The 22,472-nt window shown below is 41.0% G+C and overlaps 2 protein-coding genes across 2 annotated transcripts in view; one reads left to right on the top strand and one right to left on the bottom strand.

Annotated features, from left to right (window-relative positions):
- The window catches only part of LOC147898951 (serine carboxypeptidase 24-like), a 29,300-nt gene extending 27,526 nt beyond the window's left edge, over nt 1-1,774 (top strand). The window contains exons 8-10 of the mRNA XM_087377642.1: nt 622-717; nt 879-984; nt 1,095-1,774. Coding sequence (XP_087233768.1) covers nt 622-717; nt 879-984; nt 1,095-1,247 — 355 coding nt within the window. The 3' untranslated portion in view covers nt 1,248-1,774. The remainder of the gene's footprint in view (nt 1-621; nt 718-878; nt 985-1,094) is intronic.
- A 6,106-nt stretch (nt 1,775-7,880) lies between these two features.
- On the bottom strand, nt 7,881-13,161 carry LOC147898950 (uncharacterized). Its single transcript, XM_087378152.1, has 4 exons — nt 13,043-13,161; nt 8,939-9,010; nt 8,438-8,577; nt 7,881-8,354 (listed from the first exon to the last, which is right to left on the bottom strand). Exons 1-4 carry the CDS (start codon nt 13,159-13,161, stop codon nt 8,257-8,259), a joined length of 429 nt encoding a protein of 142 aa, XP_087234278.1. The 3' UTR covers nt 7,881-8,256.
- Nucleotides 13,162-22,472: the final 9,311 nt, after the last annotated feature.

Below are 22,472 nucleotides of genomic sequence, written 5' to 3'. Positions count from 1 at the left end.
CCGAGTGATTCGCTGGCTGTGTAGTCCTCCTCCCTAGCTGTTAGCCCCTGTTTGAGAGATGCCCAGGCAATACGCTTGGTTCTCTAGCAATAGGCTGGTCTTATTTTAGCCAGTTTTTCTGTTTGTGTTTCCATGTTCCATCCCCCCGGGATAGCTGACTTGTATGGTTAATTTTTTCAAGCATTATTAGAAAGTTCCTTTTTCTGTAATTTTAAAAAAAGGATTCTATACTCTTTGGGGCATGGCTAGTGGATCTGTTATGGTATCTCATCCACTCACATCGGAATGAAACAATGTTGTTTGCAATTGATAATGCAGAAATCTTAACAATCCCACATGCAAAATGAAGTTTTGAAAAGTGTGCTCATATGCAATCGGTGCTTCCATTTTTCTAAACAATGAGTGAAAAAGTGAAGAGCAGACATGGTAAATGATTTTCTATGCAATTTACATGGAAGACTATGGCTGGAGGCATAATCAATAATATGGCATGTTGAAAGCCAAATGCTTTGCTGATTTATTTCAGTCCTTTCTCTAAGGTATATTGCTGCTGTTTTTAAAAACTTTAATATCCTTTTGTTAGTCCTGATTCTCTGATGTATATGGTTCTATTCTATGCAGTAATGTCTTGTTTGACAATTGGCAAGATTCAGCATTTACAATGCTTCCAGTTTACAAGGAACTTATATCAGCAGGCCTAAAAATATGGCTTTTCAGGTGAGCAGAGGTTATCCCCCAGTTATAGTTTCTAGGCGAGAGACTTACAAAACTGTTTAATATGCTTAGTTCTAAAGGGGTTAATAGCTTTTTAATTACAGCTTCACACTGCAAAGGTCGTCCCTTGTTGATAGTGTGCCAGTTTGTGAATTTATGTGCAGTGGGGATGTCGACGCTGTGGTGCCAGTGACAGGAACTAGATATGGAGTTGAGCATCTGTCTTTAAAGAAAAAGGAAAAGTGGTTTTCTTGGTATGTTGATGGTCAAGTAAGTTACCTCTTATCCCATTAGCAATGTCCCTATTGCTCAGACTTCCCTTATGTTACTCTACTGAATACAGCTATAGCTTACAAAGTCTTTGTATTTGTAAATAACAGGTTGCGGGCCATTGTCAAGCATACGATGGGCTTTCGCTTGTGACGGTAAGAAATGCAGGTCATGAAGTCCCCTATACTCAGCCCACAAGAGGACTTGCTTTGATCAAAGCCTATTTGGCTAGTGGTGATACACCAAACCTGCCAAGAAAGTAAATTGTCACTAGTCAGACATGAAGTCTTAATTGCGAGGTTCACTAAAGGGATAAAAAGAAAACTAAAAGAGTGCAACTTGAAAATTTTCCCCAGCTACTGGCTTTTCCACCATAGCTACTGGGGGAATGAGATGTGTGGCCTTATGGATTGTGGGCATTAGATATAATCAAGGCAGCAGATGGCAGGCCTCCATGGATTTTATCAAAATTATCGGATGGATAATGAAATGCCACCAGGCATCACAAGAGGAGTCCTCTATAAAGGTAAATAAGCTGAGATACACCAGGAGATGGCCATGTACTGCATTTGGAGCTCTCTTTGGTGATTTAAAAAAGGCTTCATATGACATACGCTTAAATAAAAACAGTTGTGGGATGTTGCTATTCCTCAAGGGAATGAAGGGCACATCCCTAGTGTAACATGCAGTCAAATGTCAATTGCTTGATGCTTTGGGTATGGCTTGTGAATGATGGTTTATTTCTCCTGACGAGGTAAAAAACCATCAGGAGATAAATAAAAGTGAATATAAGGTACCAGAATCAATTTAACAGTTTGTAGCGTAACATGAAGAGACCATGTTGTCAATTTTCAATATTCCAGCTTTTTTTTCAGCTTGGCTAAAATCCAATCAGCTTGTTGGTGATGTGTAACTGACCAACCCAAAGGATAACCCAAACGTCGAACCATATGATTGAGTGGAATAGTTTCCCTCGGCCGCAAAATAGCATGGCACTCTTTAGAATGCAAGGGCAATAATTTAGACTTCTGAAAATTAATATAAAGACCAGCTGCCAACCCATATAATGATAATATGCCTGCATCAAGCAAGCTAGATCTTGCTTAGTATTCTGTGGAGTAAAAAAGGAATCATCTGTATAAGCTTGAGCAATCAAAGGGTCGTTGTCATGAATTTGCAGACCATGAAGCAACGAGATGATCCATATATTGAAGCATAGGATGAGTGGCTATGGCATATAACAATGCACATGGTGGAAAACCCTGCCGTACTGAGCACCAAAGGGTGCACTTTTCAAAAACATCTCCAGATAGGATGTAAGCTTTATTGTCATTGTAGAGCCAATAAATAGTGTGCCGCAATTTTGGCCTAAAACCTAATGCAATCATAGTTTGCGAAATAAAATCCCACTGAATTGTATCAAATGCTTTAGCCATATCAACTTGTAGCAGTGCTGAGTATATTTTGTATATTCGATTCCAACATAGGCATTTGCAATGTTATGAGTGATGTGCCTACGAGGAACAAAATGATATTGTGTAGGATGAAGGCCATCATGCAAATACCCTTTAATCCGATTCACCACCATTTTAGTGATGATCTTGTAAATGACGGGCATAAGGGTAATAGGCCTCCAATCAGCTAGAGACTCACAGATCTGCTTCTTAGGAAGAAGCTTGACCAGCCATATTTTCCATGAGTTTGGCATGTACTGCTTTTTCCATGCATAATTTATCATGCGCAACAAAGTTGACTTGAGGCTATCCCAGAATGCAATGAAAATTTCAACTATAAGACCATCCCATCCTAGAGATTTCCATCTGCCACACGATTTTACCGCTTCCAATAATTCACTTTCAGTGAATGAATCTTCCAAATCTAGAGCTTGTTGAGGAGAGAGAAAAAGAGAAACATGCTGTAATAACTGACGCCTCGCATCAGGAACCTGTTGAGAAGGAGGATCAACTGTCCCAAGCTACTTTGAAAATGATTCATATAAGCTGTAGCAAGTTGATTCTCTGTCGAAATGCCATCAGGCATCTGGGTTCTGCAGATATTTGCACATTGGCTCTTGTAGTGCAGACTCTTGAAACATTCCTTTGAGGAGAAACCTTTGTCAAGAAAGGCTCTTTGTCTTGCTCTCGTCTCCCATTTAGTAATTTTCCTGTGATCATTGCTTTGCAAACAAAATCTTTCCTGACATAAAATTGCATTTTCATCAAAAGACAAAGTCCAAAATTGACTTAACTCGGTCAAAGATTGACAAATGTCTTTAGCTCTAGCAATGGTTTGTCTCAATGCCTTCATGTATTCTTTGCCATAATCACAAATCACTGATTGCATGCAAAAGAAAATTGCATCCCATGCATAATCCATATCAATATGACTCTGCTCTGCCAGAGGCTGACAGGGGCTCAAAACAATCTCTTTATAACGATCATGTGCTAGATTTCAGAATGAGGAGTCTCCTGTGTTACAAGCGATCAACTGGAATGAAAGGAGATCCTCAACCAAAGAGGAGCATGATCAGAATGCGTGAAGGCATAATCTACTCTTAAAGAAGAAGTGAGAATGTCACCATGCTGCGGATTGGTTCCGTGTCAACGATCCAATCGAGCCTGATACAAAGGCTGAGCACTATGTTGAAAAGCCAAAGATTAGTAAAACTGAATTGCAGCATTAATTAAGACCAACCTAGCCTCTCCAAAGCCAGCATATGTGTGCGACCTGATGTATTATCTCCTTGTTGAGGTGCATTATTAAAGTCACCATAAAGAACGGCATGTTGCCGCCAAGGATATTGTTGCATAGCATCCCAAACCATACCTCTACTGCGAGAGGATTGTGGAGCATACAGTGAGGCAAATTCAAATATTTGTCCCTGTATAAGACACTGCATAACCATCCATCTACCTTGTGCATCATTGAATGCAACAATAGGCTGAAATTCATGCTTGATTTTAAAGACCACTCCATAAAAAGCATTCTGTCCTGCATACAAGATATCATAACCAGCAAAATGACCATGCTGTCTAGCATACATGTGCTGATCATGCTCCTATAAGGCAACTATGTCAAGCTGTAAATGACTGAGATACCCCCATACTATTTTTCCATTTGCGAGTCACACAAACCCTATACCATTAAACACTTTATTTGTGATAGCATATTTATAGATTATGTACAATGATAATCAAACTGACTCAAGTTTGCATGTCCATCTGAGGGTTAGGACCTCTACCCTGAGGTGACAAAGGTGCCTGATGAGAGGACAGCAATCCTGCCAAATCCTCTTTTGGGAAAAGAGTGTGATTGGCTGTCACAGTAACCTTGGTAATGCCCACACGTGAATTTTCTTCAGGAGTGTGACCATTGAATGCAGTACCATTCCATGTATGCGGAGGTAGTGGTCGTCTAACTGTGATAGTTTTGTGCGAAGTCTACCAAGCTTCCTATAAAGTCTTTTCTTTGCCTTTGGATTGAGAGGTTGAAGGCAAGGAAGCAGACGTATTTCTAATAGAAATAGTGGGCACTTTGCCTTTATCCTAGGCCACAAAATCCTATTTATTTGCTTTATTTTTAATCACTGGACAAGCACCCATGTCCTTGTTTTGCATCTATGTGGGCAAAGTATCCTGTGGCATCTTGTGTTGGGGCACACACAAAGGACACTGCGAAACCATATGACCAATTTTTTTGCATTCAAAACAAGCACTTGCAAACAAACCCCACTTGAGCTTGTAGAATCCACTACCCGTAGCCACATTGTTGATAGTGATGGAATAAGAATTAGGTGTAGGATTGTCAGTATCCCACAATATGCAAAACCTATTAGAATTCCCAATTGGTGTCGGAGGACAGACCACCTTGCCCAATGATGCTGCAATTTTGGGAAAAATGGAGCCAAGCACTGTGGGAAGTCCACCACCTCCACCAAACTAGACATGCGGTACGTGGAGTTTGACAGTAGTACAAAATTTAACGGGCGCACGGAGAATTGACAGGCATACAACAGACTGACAGGCGTACGAAAAATTGTTAGAAGTACGAGCAGACGTATGGGTAAATAACAAGCGTATGAAAAAAAGCACAATAGTTGAAGAAGAAAGTCCGAGAAGGGATGTAAAGAGCCGTACACAACCTTTATGAATCGAACAAGGCCATACGGTGTAGTACGACGGCTACATGAAGGCTGTACGAGGCTAAGAAAAACAAAAATGGGGGCTGAACGGGGCTTGAAAGATCTATACTAGAATGCCACACACACACACACACACACACACACACAAGTGCGCACGTAGATTTTTGCTTTTTTTGGGGGGTGAAATCTTTGTAATTATATTACAAAAATCAGCCCCTGGATAGGAAACATGTAGTTACAACATCAGAAAACCTCATTGTAAGACAAGTAGGTAGGATAATCTATTTGATGAGAATGTAGGCAATCAAAAAATGATTGCCGAAGTTACATCCTGAAAAAAATGAAACTTGGAGAAGGTGGGATCACCAAACACTCTATGATCGTGATCTTTTCATAGAGTCCAGAGCCCCCAATAATGAAACCATGTGAGAAAAGGTAAAATCCATGCCTCTGTGGATGGAATTGCAAATAATAAAAAATGGCCAAAGCCGGCATTAGGAAAACATGTCACAAGGCATTGCCATAGAAAATGTAAAAAATATAGAGTCATAGGACAATGCCAAAAGATGTGAGGCAAAGATTCCCATGGAGCTAGACATCTGTGACAAACAACAAGAGCAATGTCTCAACATGCCAAGAGTTGGCCAGAAGGAAAAGCTCTACCCACACTTTTTTGGGTGAAATCGAGTTGTCAAAATATTACAAGAAACATTCTCAAAGGAAGGGACTATTAGCAAGAAGCATCGACAGATGTCACTATATAACAAGAAGGTAGTATAATCAAGGTCTCGAGCATGTAAGCAATCATAAAACAATTGTCTCAGAGACGCTCGGAAGAATTGATATTTGGCAAGAGAAGGATCACCAAAGACTCAATGATTGCAGTCATTCCATAGAGTCCATAATGCCCAATAATGAACCTAGTAAAAGACAAGATCAAATCCTTGCCGCATAGGATGAAAGCCAAACAACCAAAAATTCATGCCAAAAGATGCACTAGGAAAAGGAACCTGTAGCCACTATTGTAATAAAAGCAAGATATCATAGGACTTTGGGCAATGCCAAAACATATGAGGCATGGACTCTCGCATAAAGAGACATCATCAACAAGTGGCAGAAGCGATATTATGATGTTCCCAAGAATTGTCCAAAAGGAAGAATAACTCGCCATAAAATGAACTCTGTTGAAGAGGGAGTTTGGAATCTCAAATGTGCCACCGAGAGGAGCATGTCATAGACCAGATGCGACTAGCACAAGAAGAAACCTAAGGGGAAGGCAACAAAATCCGATACAAAGATGCCATCGTGATGTCAGCTGGCTGAAAATCATAGAGCATTTGTGATAATAAATGCCATAAAGGCCTATAATGCTGTCCCAAAGCATATTGTCAGACAACTATCGAAAAAGAGAGAACCATACCAACTATATCTAGCACATCTTCCACATGGAAAATACCTTTAGACGAAAGAAAATATGAGTGGCAAGGTTCTTGTAAGGCCAAAGGAGGTGTAAAGGACTTTGACCGATGAAGACTTAGCACATAAAGAGTTGCCTATAAGAGTGTCCCTGCCATTCCATTAAAGATGGGAGAGTATATGCTTCCAATTAGCAATCAAACGAGATACAAATGGGCATCCCTTTACCCAACCAAGGAAGCATTTGAATGAATTGAAAAAAAAAAAACACTATTCTCACTTAGAAAAGAATGTGAACTAAAGCCAATCGTTTCTTCCCACCCCGCAGTAGCTTGGTGAGTGCAGAGTTCAATGTGTCCTCAAAGAAAATCCCAATGAGTGGGGTGCCAATTACCAAAAGCTGGAGAAGACAAGTGCAAAAGCAAATGTCACATCATGAAAATCTGTGGCTGATCACCCTACATGAATTGCAACATTAATTTTCCTTTGTAAGAACATGCATGTGAATATTAAGGATATTCACATGCCTTTTAGGCGTGCAGAGGTTATCCACTCATGGCAGCCTAAGGACTTCCATGCATTTTAAGCATGCAGAGGTTATCCACCAATAGCAACCTAAGGACTTCTCGACGAAAGTGTGATCTCTAGAAAAGCTCCATGATAGTTGACATAAAACATGCTATATCTTGCTTCGCATCAAAGGCAAATAAAACTAGATATAGGCAGCCAAAATCGATTGAACTATTCGGTAGTGAACATGCAAAGGTCATGTTGCCAACTTCTAGTATTCCAATTTCTTCTTAAGCATGCTAAGCACCCACTCCATTTGCTAGCGACGTGTAACCATCCACCCCAAAGGGTGACGAAGATGCCCTACCAACTGCGTGGGTAAAACAATATCTCGAGGCCATAGTTTACGATGCAAAGCTTTTCTTGAAGAGGCAAAAGTTTGTATTTTTGAAAATTAACATGTAAACCAACAACAAGGCCATATTGTGATAAAGCAGGCATGAGACAAGAAAGATCCCTTTCATAATTCCGAGGTAAGAAAAAGGATATGAGCATATGGATGTGCAATTAATGGTTGGCTACCATGTATCTCCAGATCATGCAAGGCACCTGTATCTAGTAAATGATCCATGTACTGCAACATAAGATGAGTAGCTATGGCATAAAACAATGCATTGAGAGGACAAGCTTGTTGCACTAAACAAAAAAGGTTCCAATGATTTGTGATATCACTTGCCAAAATACCCGCAGCTTGACTATCTTGATATAACCAATAAATAAGATGCTTAGAACATCTTGGTCAGTATCCTTTGAGTATTCTATCCCCACATATGCATTGGAAATATTGTCAATAATATGTCTGGGGCGATCAAACCATACTAGTTAGGATGCAGTCCATCGTGCACAAGGCCTTTGATCCGATTGCAGTAGTTTCTCCAGGCATTGAAGGAAATCCACTACCTCAACCCAAACTAGGGATGCCTAATTAAAGAAGGATAATCAGGTGTTGGTGACCAAGGCAAGGCATGCACCATTTGCTAGGGTCAGTATTCCAAAAGCATCTGCCTGTGAAGTTTATGTCATAATTACTTCAAAAAGGCTCCCGGCACCATAATGTACTTTTTGAACAAAACAACCACCTAAAGTGTGTGTGAGCTAGTTTCCTACATTTGAAGCCTCTTGCATTCGGCCCGGCAAAAGAATGATCACCGCATTCTTAGCATATCCACCTCAACCGTAATTCCAACCGAAGGAGAAGGATCCTTCCAATCCTTTTGAATGTCTTCAAATCCCTCGTGCATCACTTCATAAACAAGGTGAGCCTCATGAGATACATTAGGAGGATCATGACCCATGACCTGCATTTGCTTTTTATTCTGAGCTAACCTGTCTTTGTTGAAGGTTTTTTCATACTGGTAAGAAGCCATCTGAGAGGTCCTGAAAACTGAGATATATAATCACCCAAGGATATGAACAAGAGGGCCACCAAAGGACTGAAATAAAGAGGAGAATTAAAAGTAGAGAACCTGTAAAGCAAAAAGAGCAAAAAGGGTAAACTTCTCAAGAAAGACCCGTAAACATAGAGCAAGCGCAAAAATATACAACGGAAAGGAAAGCCATGCAGCAAGTGGAAGCCTAGAAATAGACGCACAAACACACAAGCAAACTAAAGACTGACGTGGAAAAGGAGGAGGGAAGAGAGCCGCCAGAAGGCGAAACCAAACAAAATAGCCACTTTAACAGGGAACGCAAGAACAAGAAGATCCCGCACGCAAGTCAAGGGGGTTGCAGGAGCCTTCGAACCAGCAAAATTGCAAATGTAGCAACTCCTAGGAGAAGGTCATGCAGGACCAGAGACAACGACAGATGAGACGAACTACTTTTGACCTGAATGGGCGGCTGCAGCGAGACGATGCACAAATCCATGAAGAAGGACAAGGTCGAATGGCAGGTTGGGGACTCAAGAAAGGTCAACAAGCGACAAACCAGGAAGCCACTATTATGCTTATTTATTACATTAGGAACACAGGAACATCTTTAAAACTTTGTGATCGTTTAGAGATCTTTAAAAAATACGATATATTATTCTAAATTATATGCAATTATACAGGTACCGAAAGAAAAATCCTTAGTGTCTCAAGTGCAACTAGCCACCAAATCTCTAGCTCAAATTGAATGCTAAACGGATTTGGATCATCAAGGGAAAGCTCCATATTCAAAGTTCTAAACATTGGTGTTAAAATTTTCTCTTTCTAATTTTTTGCATCTTACTTTCATTAAAATTAAGACAATCTTAACTTTGACCACCTTACTTTCATTAAAATTAAGACAATCGTCTATTTTTCATTGCAATCTTCCATAGGCAACTCATAAAACTTGCAATATTCTTTGGACATTCATTATAAAGTTGTTTTTCCTGTCATCACTACTCAAAGTTCTCTGCCTTTCCATCATGCAATTTCACACTCAGGCTTAACAACTAGTTCTTATGTTCCCAATTTGAGATCATGTCAAGCTTCATCAACATCTGTCAGCTTTGGTAGAGGGCCTTTATTTTTGGCAACTTAAAGTCATGCTTTTTTAAATTCTTAAATATGAGCACGTATGTCCTTGTACTAATGGCTACAGTGCACACTCTTTATGTGATAGCTACAAACAATTGTTCCACAACTTTATGCATTGACTTGGAGGTTATATTCAATCTGACCAAATCAAATTTGGGATAATGTATAGTAGGTTCTAGCCTTTTTTGTGTGAACACTTTTCCCACAACACTAGAACCTTCATCATGGATAGAGATGAGCTCTAAAATAGTCCCACAAACTCCTACTCAATCTTGTACAATTTACTTTTACTAGCAAGTTCATCCATCAAAAGTAATTTCCTTTACATTAACTTTCATCATGGACAAAAATGAGCTTTGAAATAGTCATAGAAACTCTTACTAATGCTTGCAATGTCTAGTTTTCTTAGCCAGTTTATCCATCAGTTATAATTTCCTTTTATGCAATCGTGCACCCATTGGAGTGTGTTTCATGTATGCTATTTTCCTTTGTAACTTTGAAGTCTCCCCGTTTAAAGTTGCATTTTGCATTCGAAGATGAAGGGTTTCTATAGTGCTCTCTACCATGTTCAATGTTTCTTTGTAATTCTTAATTCTCTTTTTGAAGACTAGCATCCCCTCTTTCCTTTTCGATCATCATGATAATTAGTTTGTGTATAGATGATATGGTGCAATGTTGAGTCCAAGCCTTTAGTATGAAATCCGTGCTTATATTCATAAAATCAAACATTGAAATGTGGCTATAAAGAACATCATCTCCATGAGCTTGTAACATTTGATAATATCCTAATAAGCCATTGTCACCCTCACACAAAACCTTCATAAAATTGGAAGAGACAGATTTGAAGGATGTCTTCCCATAAATCTTGAGATCTATATGTCTGCTCTATTTTAAAGACTGTTTCACTTGTTGGTGAGGATTCATCCCTCTTTTAAAAGGGATCATTCTAAACTCAATTTGAAAAATGATGTCCACTTTTCTCTTACTGCTAGCAGCCATTCTAAGTCAAGGCATGTTTTGCCAACTCAACTATATCAAAAACATCAACAAGAGGTAGAAAACACAAACCTTTTACCATAACTCAAACTTCAACACATGAAATAAAAGCCTCTATAAAAAAAGTCACATATAAATAGAAATCTAAGAAGACACAATACATGAAATGTCTATAGACAAAAACAATTATAACAATGACAACCTGAACATTAATAGACTTGATAGAAAATTTAAAAAAAATATCAAAATACAGTATTATAAAATAATGACACAAACTTAGATACACTACATGCTAAATAGACAAAAACAAACAGAAGACAACTAATGGGATATGGACATGTATATAATTTCTTGTCCATAATAATAGGATTACATGTATAACAATGAAGACCAAAGGATATCAAACGCCAAATAACGAGAGCTGATGAAGGCCAAAGACCTAAGAGGGATCGAAGATTTCAAAGAAAGAGTTGAAGATTGGCCGAGAGATTGAATGCCAAAGGGCGGACCAAAGGATGAAGGGTGGGCATGCAAAGTGCAACGAAGGGACTGAAAGGATGCATGCCATGTGAACGTTGGAGGGAATATGACTATTGTAGAAGATTGTTGGGCCTTAGGCTTAAATGAAGGATATCTTGTAATAGACAAAGGATTTGGCTAACAATTCCTTGGGATGTGAATACTTTCTTTCTATAGCTAAGGAGCATTTTTCTCTCCCTCCGTTTTGGTAACGGGCTGAGGGGCAAGCCTCCTCTTCTTTTGATAGAATCTTAGGGGTGGATCTGGACTCTTGCATTTGGCAATCCTATAGCCAAATGAGTCCACTCTGTGGGGTATTAGCCTTCCTCATGGTTCCTCAAAGGAAGTTTCATTTCGGGGGGTCTTGCAGTCTGGCTCTTTGAAGAAGAGGCACAAAATGGACTGATGTCTATATTACACCCACCTTCTATGAGAGAGAGCCTTGTGATAGGTAATAGATTCTACTACTCAGGCTCCTATCGTAGCTCAAAATCTCGATGTGAAAGATGCACAGAGAGCCACCTTCTTGAGGATTCATTTAGGTAGAATGCAATGATAACATTATGGAGCCACTCTACTCTACTCAAGCCACCCTGTTAACATCCACAGAGTACAGTCACAGAATGCATGGTAATGAATGATTAGAGGTGATTAGGCTTCATGATTTACTTCAACGGTTGCAGCCATGGAGGGAGTATAGTTACAAGCTTTACGGGGTTTGAGCCACAAATAACCCAAGCGGTTACAAGCCTTATGGGATTTGAGCCACAAATGGCTCAAGATCGGCCTCGCCACTCCAGGTTTTGAGCCTCCTAAATGGGTTTTGAGCCTCAAATGGTTTAGGACTCAAAGGCACGGGGTTAACACAAGCACTATTTGAGACCCAATTAGGAGCACCTGCTAATGCTAGGATTGTCCCAAGCGCTCTTATATGGTTAACACAAGTGCTATTTTTGACACACGAAGAGTGGAACAATAGAGGAGAGATGGAAAGGATAGTGAAGATGCCTTGGCACCCTACGGGCCCAAGAGTCTTGTGAATGTAAAGAAAGGGAGAGTGCAAAAAGGAAAAAGGTTGGCCCTCAAAGGCCAAATGGTTGAATTTGGTCTTCATTGTTAAATGCACAAGTTTGGAATACGAGCTCCCTCTTCTCTTCCAAGAGTTCTTTGGGTGTTCTCTTGTTTCCTTTGTAGTGCCTTTGTGTTTGCCACTCCATCCCCCATCACTCTCTCCTTCCCTCCTCCTTCTCCCTCCCTTCTCCCCTCTCTTCTCCCTTCTCCCCCTTCCCTCTTTCTCTTGTGGAAACACATTGCAACAATCCGGGAGCCGCTTGAGTGACACATGTGGATGGCTCGTGACTTGCATTTCTCTCACAAGGAGTAGCTTGGAGTGGAGGCTCCATCGGCATTCCTTCAAGATCCCCATGACAGGTGAGTCACCATTGAGACTACACATCTTTGGCGTCACTGTCGGGAGTTCATAATATACTTTTGTATTGCATTTTCTTTCTCTCGTCATCTACCCATTGCACATTGTTTCAAGCTTGACTTGGAGCTTTGTTGGTGGAGTTGTAGGAGAGGAATGAGGAAGGAAGTGTGAGTTTGGACAGAAAAGTGATGCAAACTTTCATTTTCTATTGGAAAGCATTTTTGAGCATGGGAAGCTTGTCTTTTATGTTTGTTAGTGTTTTGAATTGGTAGGAAGGTAGTTTATAAGATTGATAATGAGTGTATGGTGTCAAAACTCACAAAAAACAACCAAGAATGATGAATCATGCTAAAAATCAAAATGCTTTTGAGTTTTGACAGTCACCTCTTTAAGAAATCTCTCATTATGCATTCAAAGGTTGTTTTTCCTTCTTGTTTTTTGCATTGAGTAGGTAGACTAGATAGTTTAGCATCCCCCCATCACAAAAAACCTTGAACAGAAACTCCAAAATTGTCAAGAATCATCAAAAACCAATCTGCGACACTGCGCATTCCTATCCCCATGGGTCGTCTTCTTAGCACTATTCCCACGGCCGTTGCCATAGCGCTATCCCCATGGTCAAACTTGCATTGACCCGTGGCCTTAGCCCTCATCCCCACGACCTAACTTCTAGCTGAGCCGTCTAACCCATCCGCCTTAATTCTTATGTGTTAGAATTAGTGATCTCATCGGTCTCTCAGTCGTTGACCCGTGGCCTTGAGCCTATCCCCATGACTGTTGCCTTACTGTCAACCCCACGCCCGTCGCCATACTCGTATCCCACCAAGCTAGATAACCCGCCCTAAGGCTCATCCCCATGACAGTTGTCTTACTGTCAATCCCACATGCGTCGCCATACTTGTATCCCGTCGAGCCAGATAACCCACCGAGCGACGCATAAAGCTTATTCCCATGATTGTTGTCTTATGGTCAAATCGTGTGCCCATCACCATACTCATATCCCGCCCACCTTATCATCCCTCTTCCCGTAGCCTTAGCTCCAATCCCACGATCATGGGGATACCACCTGCATCCTATCGCACCGACACGTGTCACTTTCTATCCCTACGACTATCACCTTAGCTTCATCCCTACGACTACTGTTGCCTTAGTTCTATCCCCATGCCCGTCAGGATACCTCTACAGTAGTCCAAAAAATAGAGAATTAAAAGCTTCATCCAGATTGTGCCCTTTTAGAGATCTTATACATGCACTTGAGATCTGGAACAATTTTGTCCAAGGAACCCGTGCATGGGGATAGTGCTTCAAGCTATGCTCAGCCCACCTTTCGCCCCACTGCGATCCAAATCAGAAGCTCTGTTCCTAGATCTCACTTAGTGATAGGACCTTGATAGGAGGATTCATCTAGCTCCGACGAGTCAGAGAGCTTGAACGAGGAGATGCAAGTCCCCGCAAGTCCGAGGGCTTCCGAAGCTCCATTCACTAATTTGGCTCCCCCCAACTCTCCTACTCCTTTTGTAGAGTCCAGGTTAAGAGGTACAATCACCAACATGTGACGAATAGGTCGGACAGATTCAACAGACATGGAGAAACCCTTCGCCAGTACGTCTGTGTGAAGGAAAGGTCAGCAACAACAAACAGCTCCTGAGCTGCAAACAGGGACTGAAACCATCTTTGTGGACCCGAGGCCCATAGCTTTCACAAGGTAACCTCAATGCGGACGAATGGAGGATGAAGACCCATGGATGAGGGACTTTATAGGATAAGACCCTAGCTTAGGAGATGCGCAAGACTCTCACAAGGGGCTTCTTATGAACTCTCAACCTTCTAGGTGCCCTCGACCTTCACTAGCTATGTGGCACCACAAGTTCCACCCTACTGCCCAATGCAAGGAACCTCCATGCAAATGCCACGTGAACCACCCCCTCCAGGAGTCCGATTGTTTTTGCCCGCAGCTATTGCTCCAATGGATGGAGGGCCAAGCGCTTCCTCCCCAATGCCAGTACCAACAACTCAGTGGATTCCGCCACCAGGACCACATGCTTGAGGCCGCCTCTATGTCCTATTAGGCCCACAGTGGCGCCACCTCCACCAGCTTCCCAAATGATGCTATCAGATGAGGTAATGTGCATCCTGGTGAACGTGCTAGGAAGGGGGGCCACACCACCCCCGCTTGCACCTGTGTTTTCACTAGGGATCGCAAATCCCTCAAAGAGTCGACCCATAGCCATCTCCAAGTTGATGACCAAATTCCTTGGGGAAGGAGATATGGTCTCCCACTTGGAGCGATTCGAGCAGATATGTGAAGCCTTTGGAGCTGCCGGAGATCTAGAAATGGCTAATGCATTTGGTCTCAGTCTGGATGGCAAGGCAAGCCAATGGTATAGGGCTCTCACCCCAGAAGAAAAGGTCAACTGGGTGTCACTGAGGAAAGCATTCATTGTAGGGCTCGCCCCCAATGGACATAAATGGAGTCCAATGAATCAGTTATATGAGGTGAAAAAATCCCTTCGGGATTACATAGCTATAATTAAGCACCTCGAACCATATGAGCGGATGAGCGACGAACGACTGTTGCCCTGCTTCCTCATTGGACTGGCAGACCCAAAGCTGCATGACCACCTGATTGTTATGAATCCTACCTCCTTTAAACTATGCTGCAAGGTGGCTATATGTATAAGCAATAATATTATGGATAAGGCTATCCAGGACAAAACCCCAACCCCATCAGAAGTATCATCATCGGTAAGGTCTTCTAGTGTGGAGCCGACCAAGAAGGAGAATAATGAGCCCAAGGGCTTGGATATGAGGGAGCTAGACTCAAATTTGCTGAATCAGCTAAGCCAATAGTGGAGGTCAGGGACCTCCAAGGAGGCACCGGGTAACCCCCACTTGTTTCCATAGAGAGACAACGTGTGGTGCAGGATATGTAATGGCAACCATCCCTCTAATGAGTTGCCCTGCCTTAGGGCAAGGCCAGCCCTCTACTGCGTGCATTGTCATAGATGGGGAAACCATGATACCTCCCAATGCTGATTCCCAAGGGCCTTGCCCCAACCTATGTATCAAGTGCGACCCCCACTAGCCCTGACGGCCCCGCCTAACCCTATAAATGCACAAGGTGCCCCTTTGGCTAGCCCAGGGTAGTACAGAGCACAACAGGCTCCCCTACTGTTGCCCATACTAGGTCCCCAATCTCCCCCACCCCATATAACTCCCGTCAATCAAGTATTGGTAGAGGAAGTGCCCAATGATTGGGAGGAATCAGATCCGAACCAGGGACACCTCGACTATTACCCTTATGAGGAAGGAAGTGGCACCCTAAGTCACTACCTCCTACAAGAGGATCAATAAGTCCTAGCTACGTGCCCAAGAGCCCTGTGAATGTAAAGAAAGGGAGAGTGCAAAAAGGAAAAGGGTTGGCCCTCCCTCTACCAAACAATGGGTTGTTCATTGAAGAAATCAAGCCATTGCCATAGTCAGATGAAGCCACAAAACTACAGAGTATGGCCAACACTCACTCAACGGTAGAAAACATAAACTTTAACCATAACTCAAACTTCAACACATAATACAAAAGCATCTATAAAACAAATCACATATAAATAGAAATCTAAGAAGACACAATACATGAAATGTCTGTAGACAAAAAGCATTATAACAATGACAATATGAACATTAATAGATTTCATTAAAAATTCAAATAATATCAAAATACAGAAATCATAAATAATGACACAAACTTAGATACACTACACACTCAATAGACAAAGCAAAGAGAAGACAACTAATGAGATATGTATATGTATAGAATTTCATGTCCACAATAATAGGATTACATGCATTAATGAAACATTAATTCTCAATATACTTTACTAGTTGTACCACTAGAATGTTAATGCTAAAGAAATTCAGGTGTTAACAACAAAGACCAAAGGATGTCAAACACCAAAGGATGAGAGCTGATGAAGGCCAAAAACCTAAGAGGGATCGAATATTTTTTTTAAAAGGTTGAAGACTAGCCGAGAGATTGAATGCCAAAGGGCAAACCAAAGGGTGAAGGGTGGGCATACAAAGTGCAACAAAGGGACTGAAAGGATGCATGCCATGTGAACGTTGGAGGGAATATGACTATTATAGAATATTGTTGGGCGCTAGGCTTAAATCAAGGATATCTTGTAATAGTTGAAGTATTTGGCCAACAATTCCTTGGGACATGAATATCTTCTTTCTGTAGCTAAGGAGCATTTCACTCTCCTTTCGTTTTGGTAAGGGGCTAAGGGGAAATCCTCCTCTTCTTTTGATAGAAACTTAGGGGTAGGTCTTGTAGTCTAGCTCTTTGAAGAAGAGGAACTAAATGGATTGCTGTTTGTATTACACCCACCTTCTATGAGAGAGGGCCTTGCAAAAGGTAATAGATTCTATTGCTCATGCTAGAGCCATAGCTCAAAAGCTCGATGTGAAAGATGCACTAAGAGACACCCTTTTGAGGATTCATTCAGGTAGAATGGGATGATAGCAATATGGAGCCACTTTGCTCTTCTCAAAGGTAGAGTAGCCACCCACCATTCCAAGCTCCCAAATAGCAACTCCAATAGCATCATTCTGCTCATTAGCAACATGACTTACCAAGAAGAAGAGAACCAGGTGTAGCATGGAATGAGTTTCCAAGTAAATCATCAATGATTGGGCATTCTATGACAAAACAAAAAGGTATTACACTCTTCATCGAATCCTTACTTTTTGGGGCTACCAAATGATGGGGGGTTCATTGAAGAAATCAAGTCAATTGCCACAATCAAATGAAGCCACAAAACTACAGATTATGACCAATAAATCACTCCTTTGAAAGCTAGGTTGGGGTAGGACTAACCCAGTGAGCTACGTTGCCAACTACGAGTAGTGACAAATTGCAAGGAGAGATTCAAAAGGCCATATCAGCAATGCTTTGCAAGGATGTATGGAAAGCAGGAGGCCATGAAATCATGTGGAAGATTCTTGTACATAAAGGCTACCACCAAGTAGCATGAAAAGGATCACACAAAGGCAACGATGACCTAAGAGCACTCCCAAACAACCTAGGCAACAATTGCAAGCTAGGTCCAAATGAAAGATGACAAAAACAAAACTGGCTAGAGTGAGGACGTGGCCAAATAGTATCACATGCTTTAATAAAGGTGGTGTCATACAAGTTAAATGACAAAATTATTCATTACCCCTCATGTAAAGCCAAAAACTTGATCCACACAAAGTGATAAAGTCATTTAGGATCTCCACAAAGAGACAAGAACTTGAACCTAAACCTCATTACAATGGCCTACACAAATTGTAATTCTAACATTAAACACTAAATAAATTAGTTAATGCTACCAAATGCATTGCAAAAAGTGGGATGGACGTGATTAGCACAAACTAATCAAGTGCATCCCTTAGACCCTTGTAGGGTCAAAAATCAAAGTATGGAAGCTTACTTCTAGAGAGCATAAACAGTGATCGTAAGAGGAACCTATTCAAAGTCTTAGAGTGTTTCCCCACGCATGCTATTAGGTTAACTCTAGGATTCTAGCCCCATTGGCAGCCAAAACTTCTATCCCCATGCTAATTTCAATGCTACAGATGCTTTTCCTAGCCCTGCTTAGTCATTTATGAATGTGAGACGGGGACCAAAAAGATGAAGACATGTGGCAAGCTGAAATGACAACATGTGGCATGCAAAACTTATAAAATGCAGTGCTTTTGCTATGATTTTAAATTGCAACCTCTTGCTATGAATCTCAGAGCTAAAGAATTCCTTGTCCAGCATAGAAAGCCCACAACCTACTACTTGAGGGCGAATGGCCATGACAAGCAAACAACAAAGTACTCAAGATAATCATATACAAGATGATTAATGACAACCAATATGACTGGGACCAAAAGAGATACACAACACTATGGGCTTATCACACTACATTCAATGTCATGACAATGCACACTTTGTTACAACTAGCTTTCGATCTCAAATCAATGGCGCTTGTGGGATTCTTAGTACCTAGTCTTCAAGTGGTGGTGTAGCATACAAATGGCCAAGAAGAAATCATAAATAGCTAAAGAAATTAACAAAGCTAGACAAATTTAGGATGAGGGGATCCTGGATGTAAGGCATCATCTAGAGGAGGAGGAAGGCATATCGCCACATTGAACAGTAGGAATTTAGAGATGGCATGTTTGTACTTATTTACAACTTGCCAACGAGCAACGAAGTGAAACATGCAACATTGGGAATGGACAAGGCCATACCAAATCAATAGATGATTCAACAACACCACAGTGACTCTTGAAGACCTTGATGATGCAAAGTTGCTAAAGCAAGGTAATGGAATGAAGATCAGGGTATTTTGGTCACAAGCCAAGTTTGTGCAGGCAGGATTTTTTTTTGGGTGTAGAATTGGAGAGATTGGAGGATGGATATGGACTCTGGAGGGAAGGACCCCCCCCAAACTTAGTTGGCAACTATCCATCCTAGCTTAGAGATAATAGCTAATGTGACACCTTTCTCAAGGGTTTATGATTGGGTCACTAAACTACGCGATGATGTCGCATCATGAGAAAGATCTATGGAGACATCATCCGTCCATTTCCCTCCTCTACATAGCCTAAATGTGATGACTACAAGGAGGAAGAAGCCAACGAGAGAGACACAGTAGCCTTGCCCACTCGCCAGCTTCTATCGTTGGATCAACGCAAAAGACTCTAAGGACCTCTTATGAGGGAGTCGTGCAAGAATTTAAGGGAGGGCTATTCTATCCTCCCTTCATGCGTAGCTTTGCTAGCCCTCCCAGTGATGAACGAAGCATGAAAGATGGCTTCTTATTTGCAAGAGACTTGCTCTCCACCACTGACAAAGGACCGACAATCAAAGAACACCCATCAGAGGTGATCTTAAACTCTCCGGAGTCACAGAATAATATTGCAAGCCAGAAGATGGAAGCACACCTCCCCACAAAAGGAAGGTTTTCAAGGTCAAAAAGAAAAGGATGTGCAGTAGGCCAGTAAAGACTCTTCCTCCCAATCCCGAAGAGGAGATGAACCAAATGGATTTGCTGCAGACCTTGTCAAAAATAGATGAGAGGAGAGAAACAAAGGTACTAGTGGTAGAGCCAACACAACAGATGCAAACATCTTAGGGACCTTCAGGGCACCAACAAACCCACTCTCACCTTAGCAGGAGAGTCTCCAGTCTGAAGATGAGGAGAGCACATATTTTAAAGGTAAGTGGCTACTTTCTTAGATGAGGATAGGCTAGATCAGTCTATTGGATGGCTATCCTCCCATGCCCTTATAGGTTTTTCTCTTGGTCCAAGGCCCCAAGCTATCTTCCTTGAGAATTGGCTTAGAAATAACTAGATTAGAAAGAGCCTTGTAAGTTGTTGTTACTAGTGTGAGATTTCTTTGAAAGGGATACTATTTTTTTATGTTTGAAACAGAGGATATGGCCTTGAAATCTCTCCACCATGGCCTTTGGACCATTAGGAACCAACCCTTCTATTTAGAGTTTTGGTCCCAAGAGTTCAACCCAGATAGACCTAGATCGACCTAGATCTACTTTCCTACTAGTGCGGGTGGAACTCCTTGATCTCCCCTTTTCTTTAGTCAATCACGCTCCCAACCTCTGTAGGAGCTTGGGTCAATTGATTGATGTTGAAAAAGAATAGCTCATCAACCCTAGAGGGCACCCCCAAGTTTGTGTCAAGCTTGATGTGGATGAGGAGCTCTCGGACACCCTAGTGATAGTCAACATAAATGGGAGCATTTTCATGGAACAACCTCTAGTATACAAGAATCTACCAAATTCTTGTTTCCTCTATGGCTTATCCTCCCATGTTGTAAAAAATAGCCCTTTGAAGAGGAGTAAAGCAAAGACTCCCCAAAAAACTCCCCAGTAACCTCCCAAGAAACCTTCCAAACCCAAATGGTCTGCCAAAGAAAAGCAAATGCCTTAGGTACCTCTTAGAAACAGGAAGATGTTGAGGGAAAAGACAGAGTAATGTCCCAGTTAACTCTATAGAAGCAGTCAAGGACCTCAAGACTCAGTCTTTGATAGAAATAGTCACCTTTCCTTTGGTAATAAACAATGCATATGAGGCCCTAGTAGAGCTGGAAACTGAACAGTGGATATAGGAGGCCAAGATGGAAGAAGATGAGGTAAAACCTGGATGGTCTAAGGAGTTTGAGAATTATGTAAATTAGTAAGATGCAAGCATGTTTAGTTGGCTTGACTATTTTACCTGCCCACCATTCCCTGAAGTAAATCTTAGCATTATGAATGTTGATCTGTTCCTATATCCTGATCTCTTTTCTTTTAATTAGCAAATGCTGATGGGTATTAGTGTCATGTAACCTTGCTTTTTGTTCAATCTCTTCTAGCTCCTCTTTCAGTCTGTCCATTCTCCTAGCTCTAATTGCAGCTTTGTTTTTCTTGGCTTCTTTTAGGATTTTTTGAGCACTTAAAACATCATTTTGCCAGCCTTGAGAACAATACTTTGCAGAGGAGAAAGCTAATTCCTAGTTCTCCAAAATTTTCTTCTGAACAGTCTGAAGCCTTAAAAGACAAGGACCAGCTTCAAACCATTAGCTACCCTTCTTTCGAGTTCCCATATCAAACCAAGCATAGACTGGGTTGTGATATGATAATGTTAGAAAAGAGAAAATCCTCTCCTTGGCTTCCAAGGCCTGATCGAGGAGGGATTGACAAACATAAATTCTATCAAGCCTTGGCTCCCTTCTGAGCTCTGCTATCTGCCCGTTACACTAGGTTAAAAGGCCAGTTGATCCTATGTCAACAAGTTGCAGATTTTCCTTGAGGTCTTCCCAAATTTGAAGCTAGAACCTCTCAGGATAGATCCTTTCTGCAACCATCTATCATGAGACCACTCAACCATATTGAAATCCCCTAAAACAACACAATCACTGCTATCACAATTGAAGATTCCCAAGTGGCTCTACTGGCTATAGCACCAATAGGGGCTTACACTAAAGCAACTATTAGAGTCACCCTCCTCAGTTTGCACTTAATGGAGATCCATCTGTGACTTATGTCTTGCTGAAAGTTAGACACATAGTCTTTGTAATGAGAAAGAAACTAGAGAAACTTTATTCAAATTTTGGTTGATCAACTATAGAATATATATCTTGTTAGAGAGTATAATCTGATAATGTTGCATTGTGAATTTCCTTTGATGATACATTATTGCTCTAATTGTGTTTTAATGGAACAACTTTTTATTGGCTATGATTTTCTACAAATTCCCCACCCATTGTCTCTTACTCTCCATCTTTAGGTTAGTTATTACCTTGACTAAAAATTCATATTTTCCTCATCGATTAGTTTTTTAACTCAAAGTGTCAATTTTATTTCTCTAGCAATAAAGCACCCATAACGTGTTTTATAAAACTACGTGGATGCTCGATTGAACCAATCTCTCACTCTTTCTCACCTCAATGTCTTGTCATTCCACATAAAGAAGCCCTTCCCTTCCAATGTGATCTTTTAATCCGTTGGATGTGACTTTCATATTCTTCAACAAAATATGGCTCATGGGTGTTTAATTTTTTAATTTTCAAAGTAATAAATTTATTTTACATTCAAATATGGTAAGATTGTATAGACAACTTTTGAATTGTAGTTGTTTATTTTTAATATTTTCTTGTGCTCAACCAAGCCATAATATAATGTATTTGGACCATGCTAGCACCCTTTAAAGAGCTTAAGGTATTTTCAAAAAGAAGATTTTTCCATGGCACTAGATAGACTAATTTTCCACCCTTTTTATAAATATATATTGTCCTTTATTTTTTGTCCTTGATATTATTAGTACGCTACATTTTAGAAAAAGACCAACTTAGGACAATGTGATGTTATTTTGGAATTTGA

The sequence above is a fragment of the Dipteris shenzhenensis genome, chromosome 8 (genome assembly GCF_047967505.1).
Source record: "Dipteris shenzhenensis isolate YYH24624 ecotype China chromosome 8, Dip_SZ_1.0, whole genome shotgun sequence".
NCBI lineage: Eukaryota > Viridiplantae > Streptophyta > Polypodiopsida > Gleicheniales > Dipteridaceae > Dipteris > Dipteris shenzhenensis.
The sequence above is the reverse complement of the archived record's forward strand: the minus strand, read 5'-3'. Positions and strand labels throughout refer to the sequence as shown.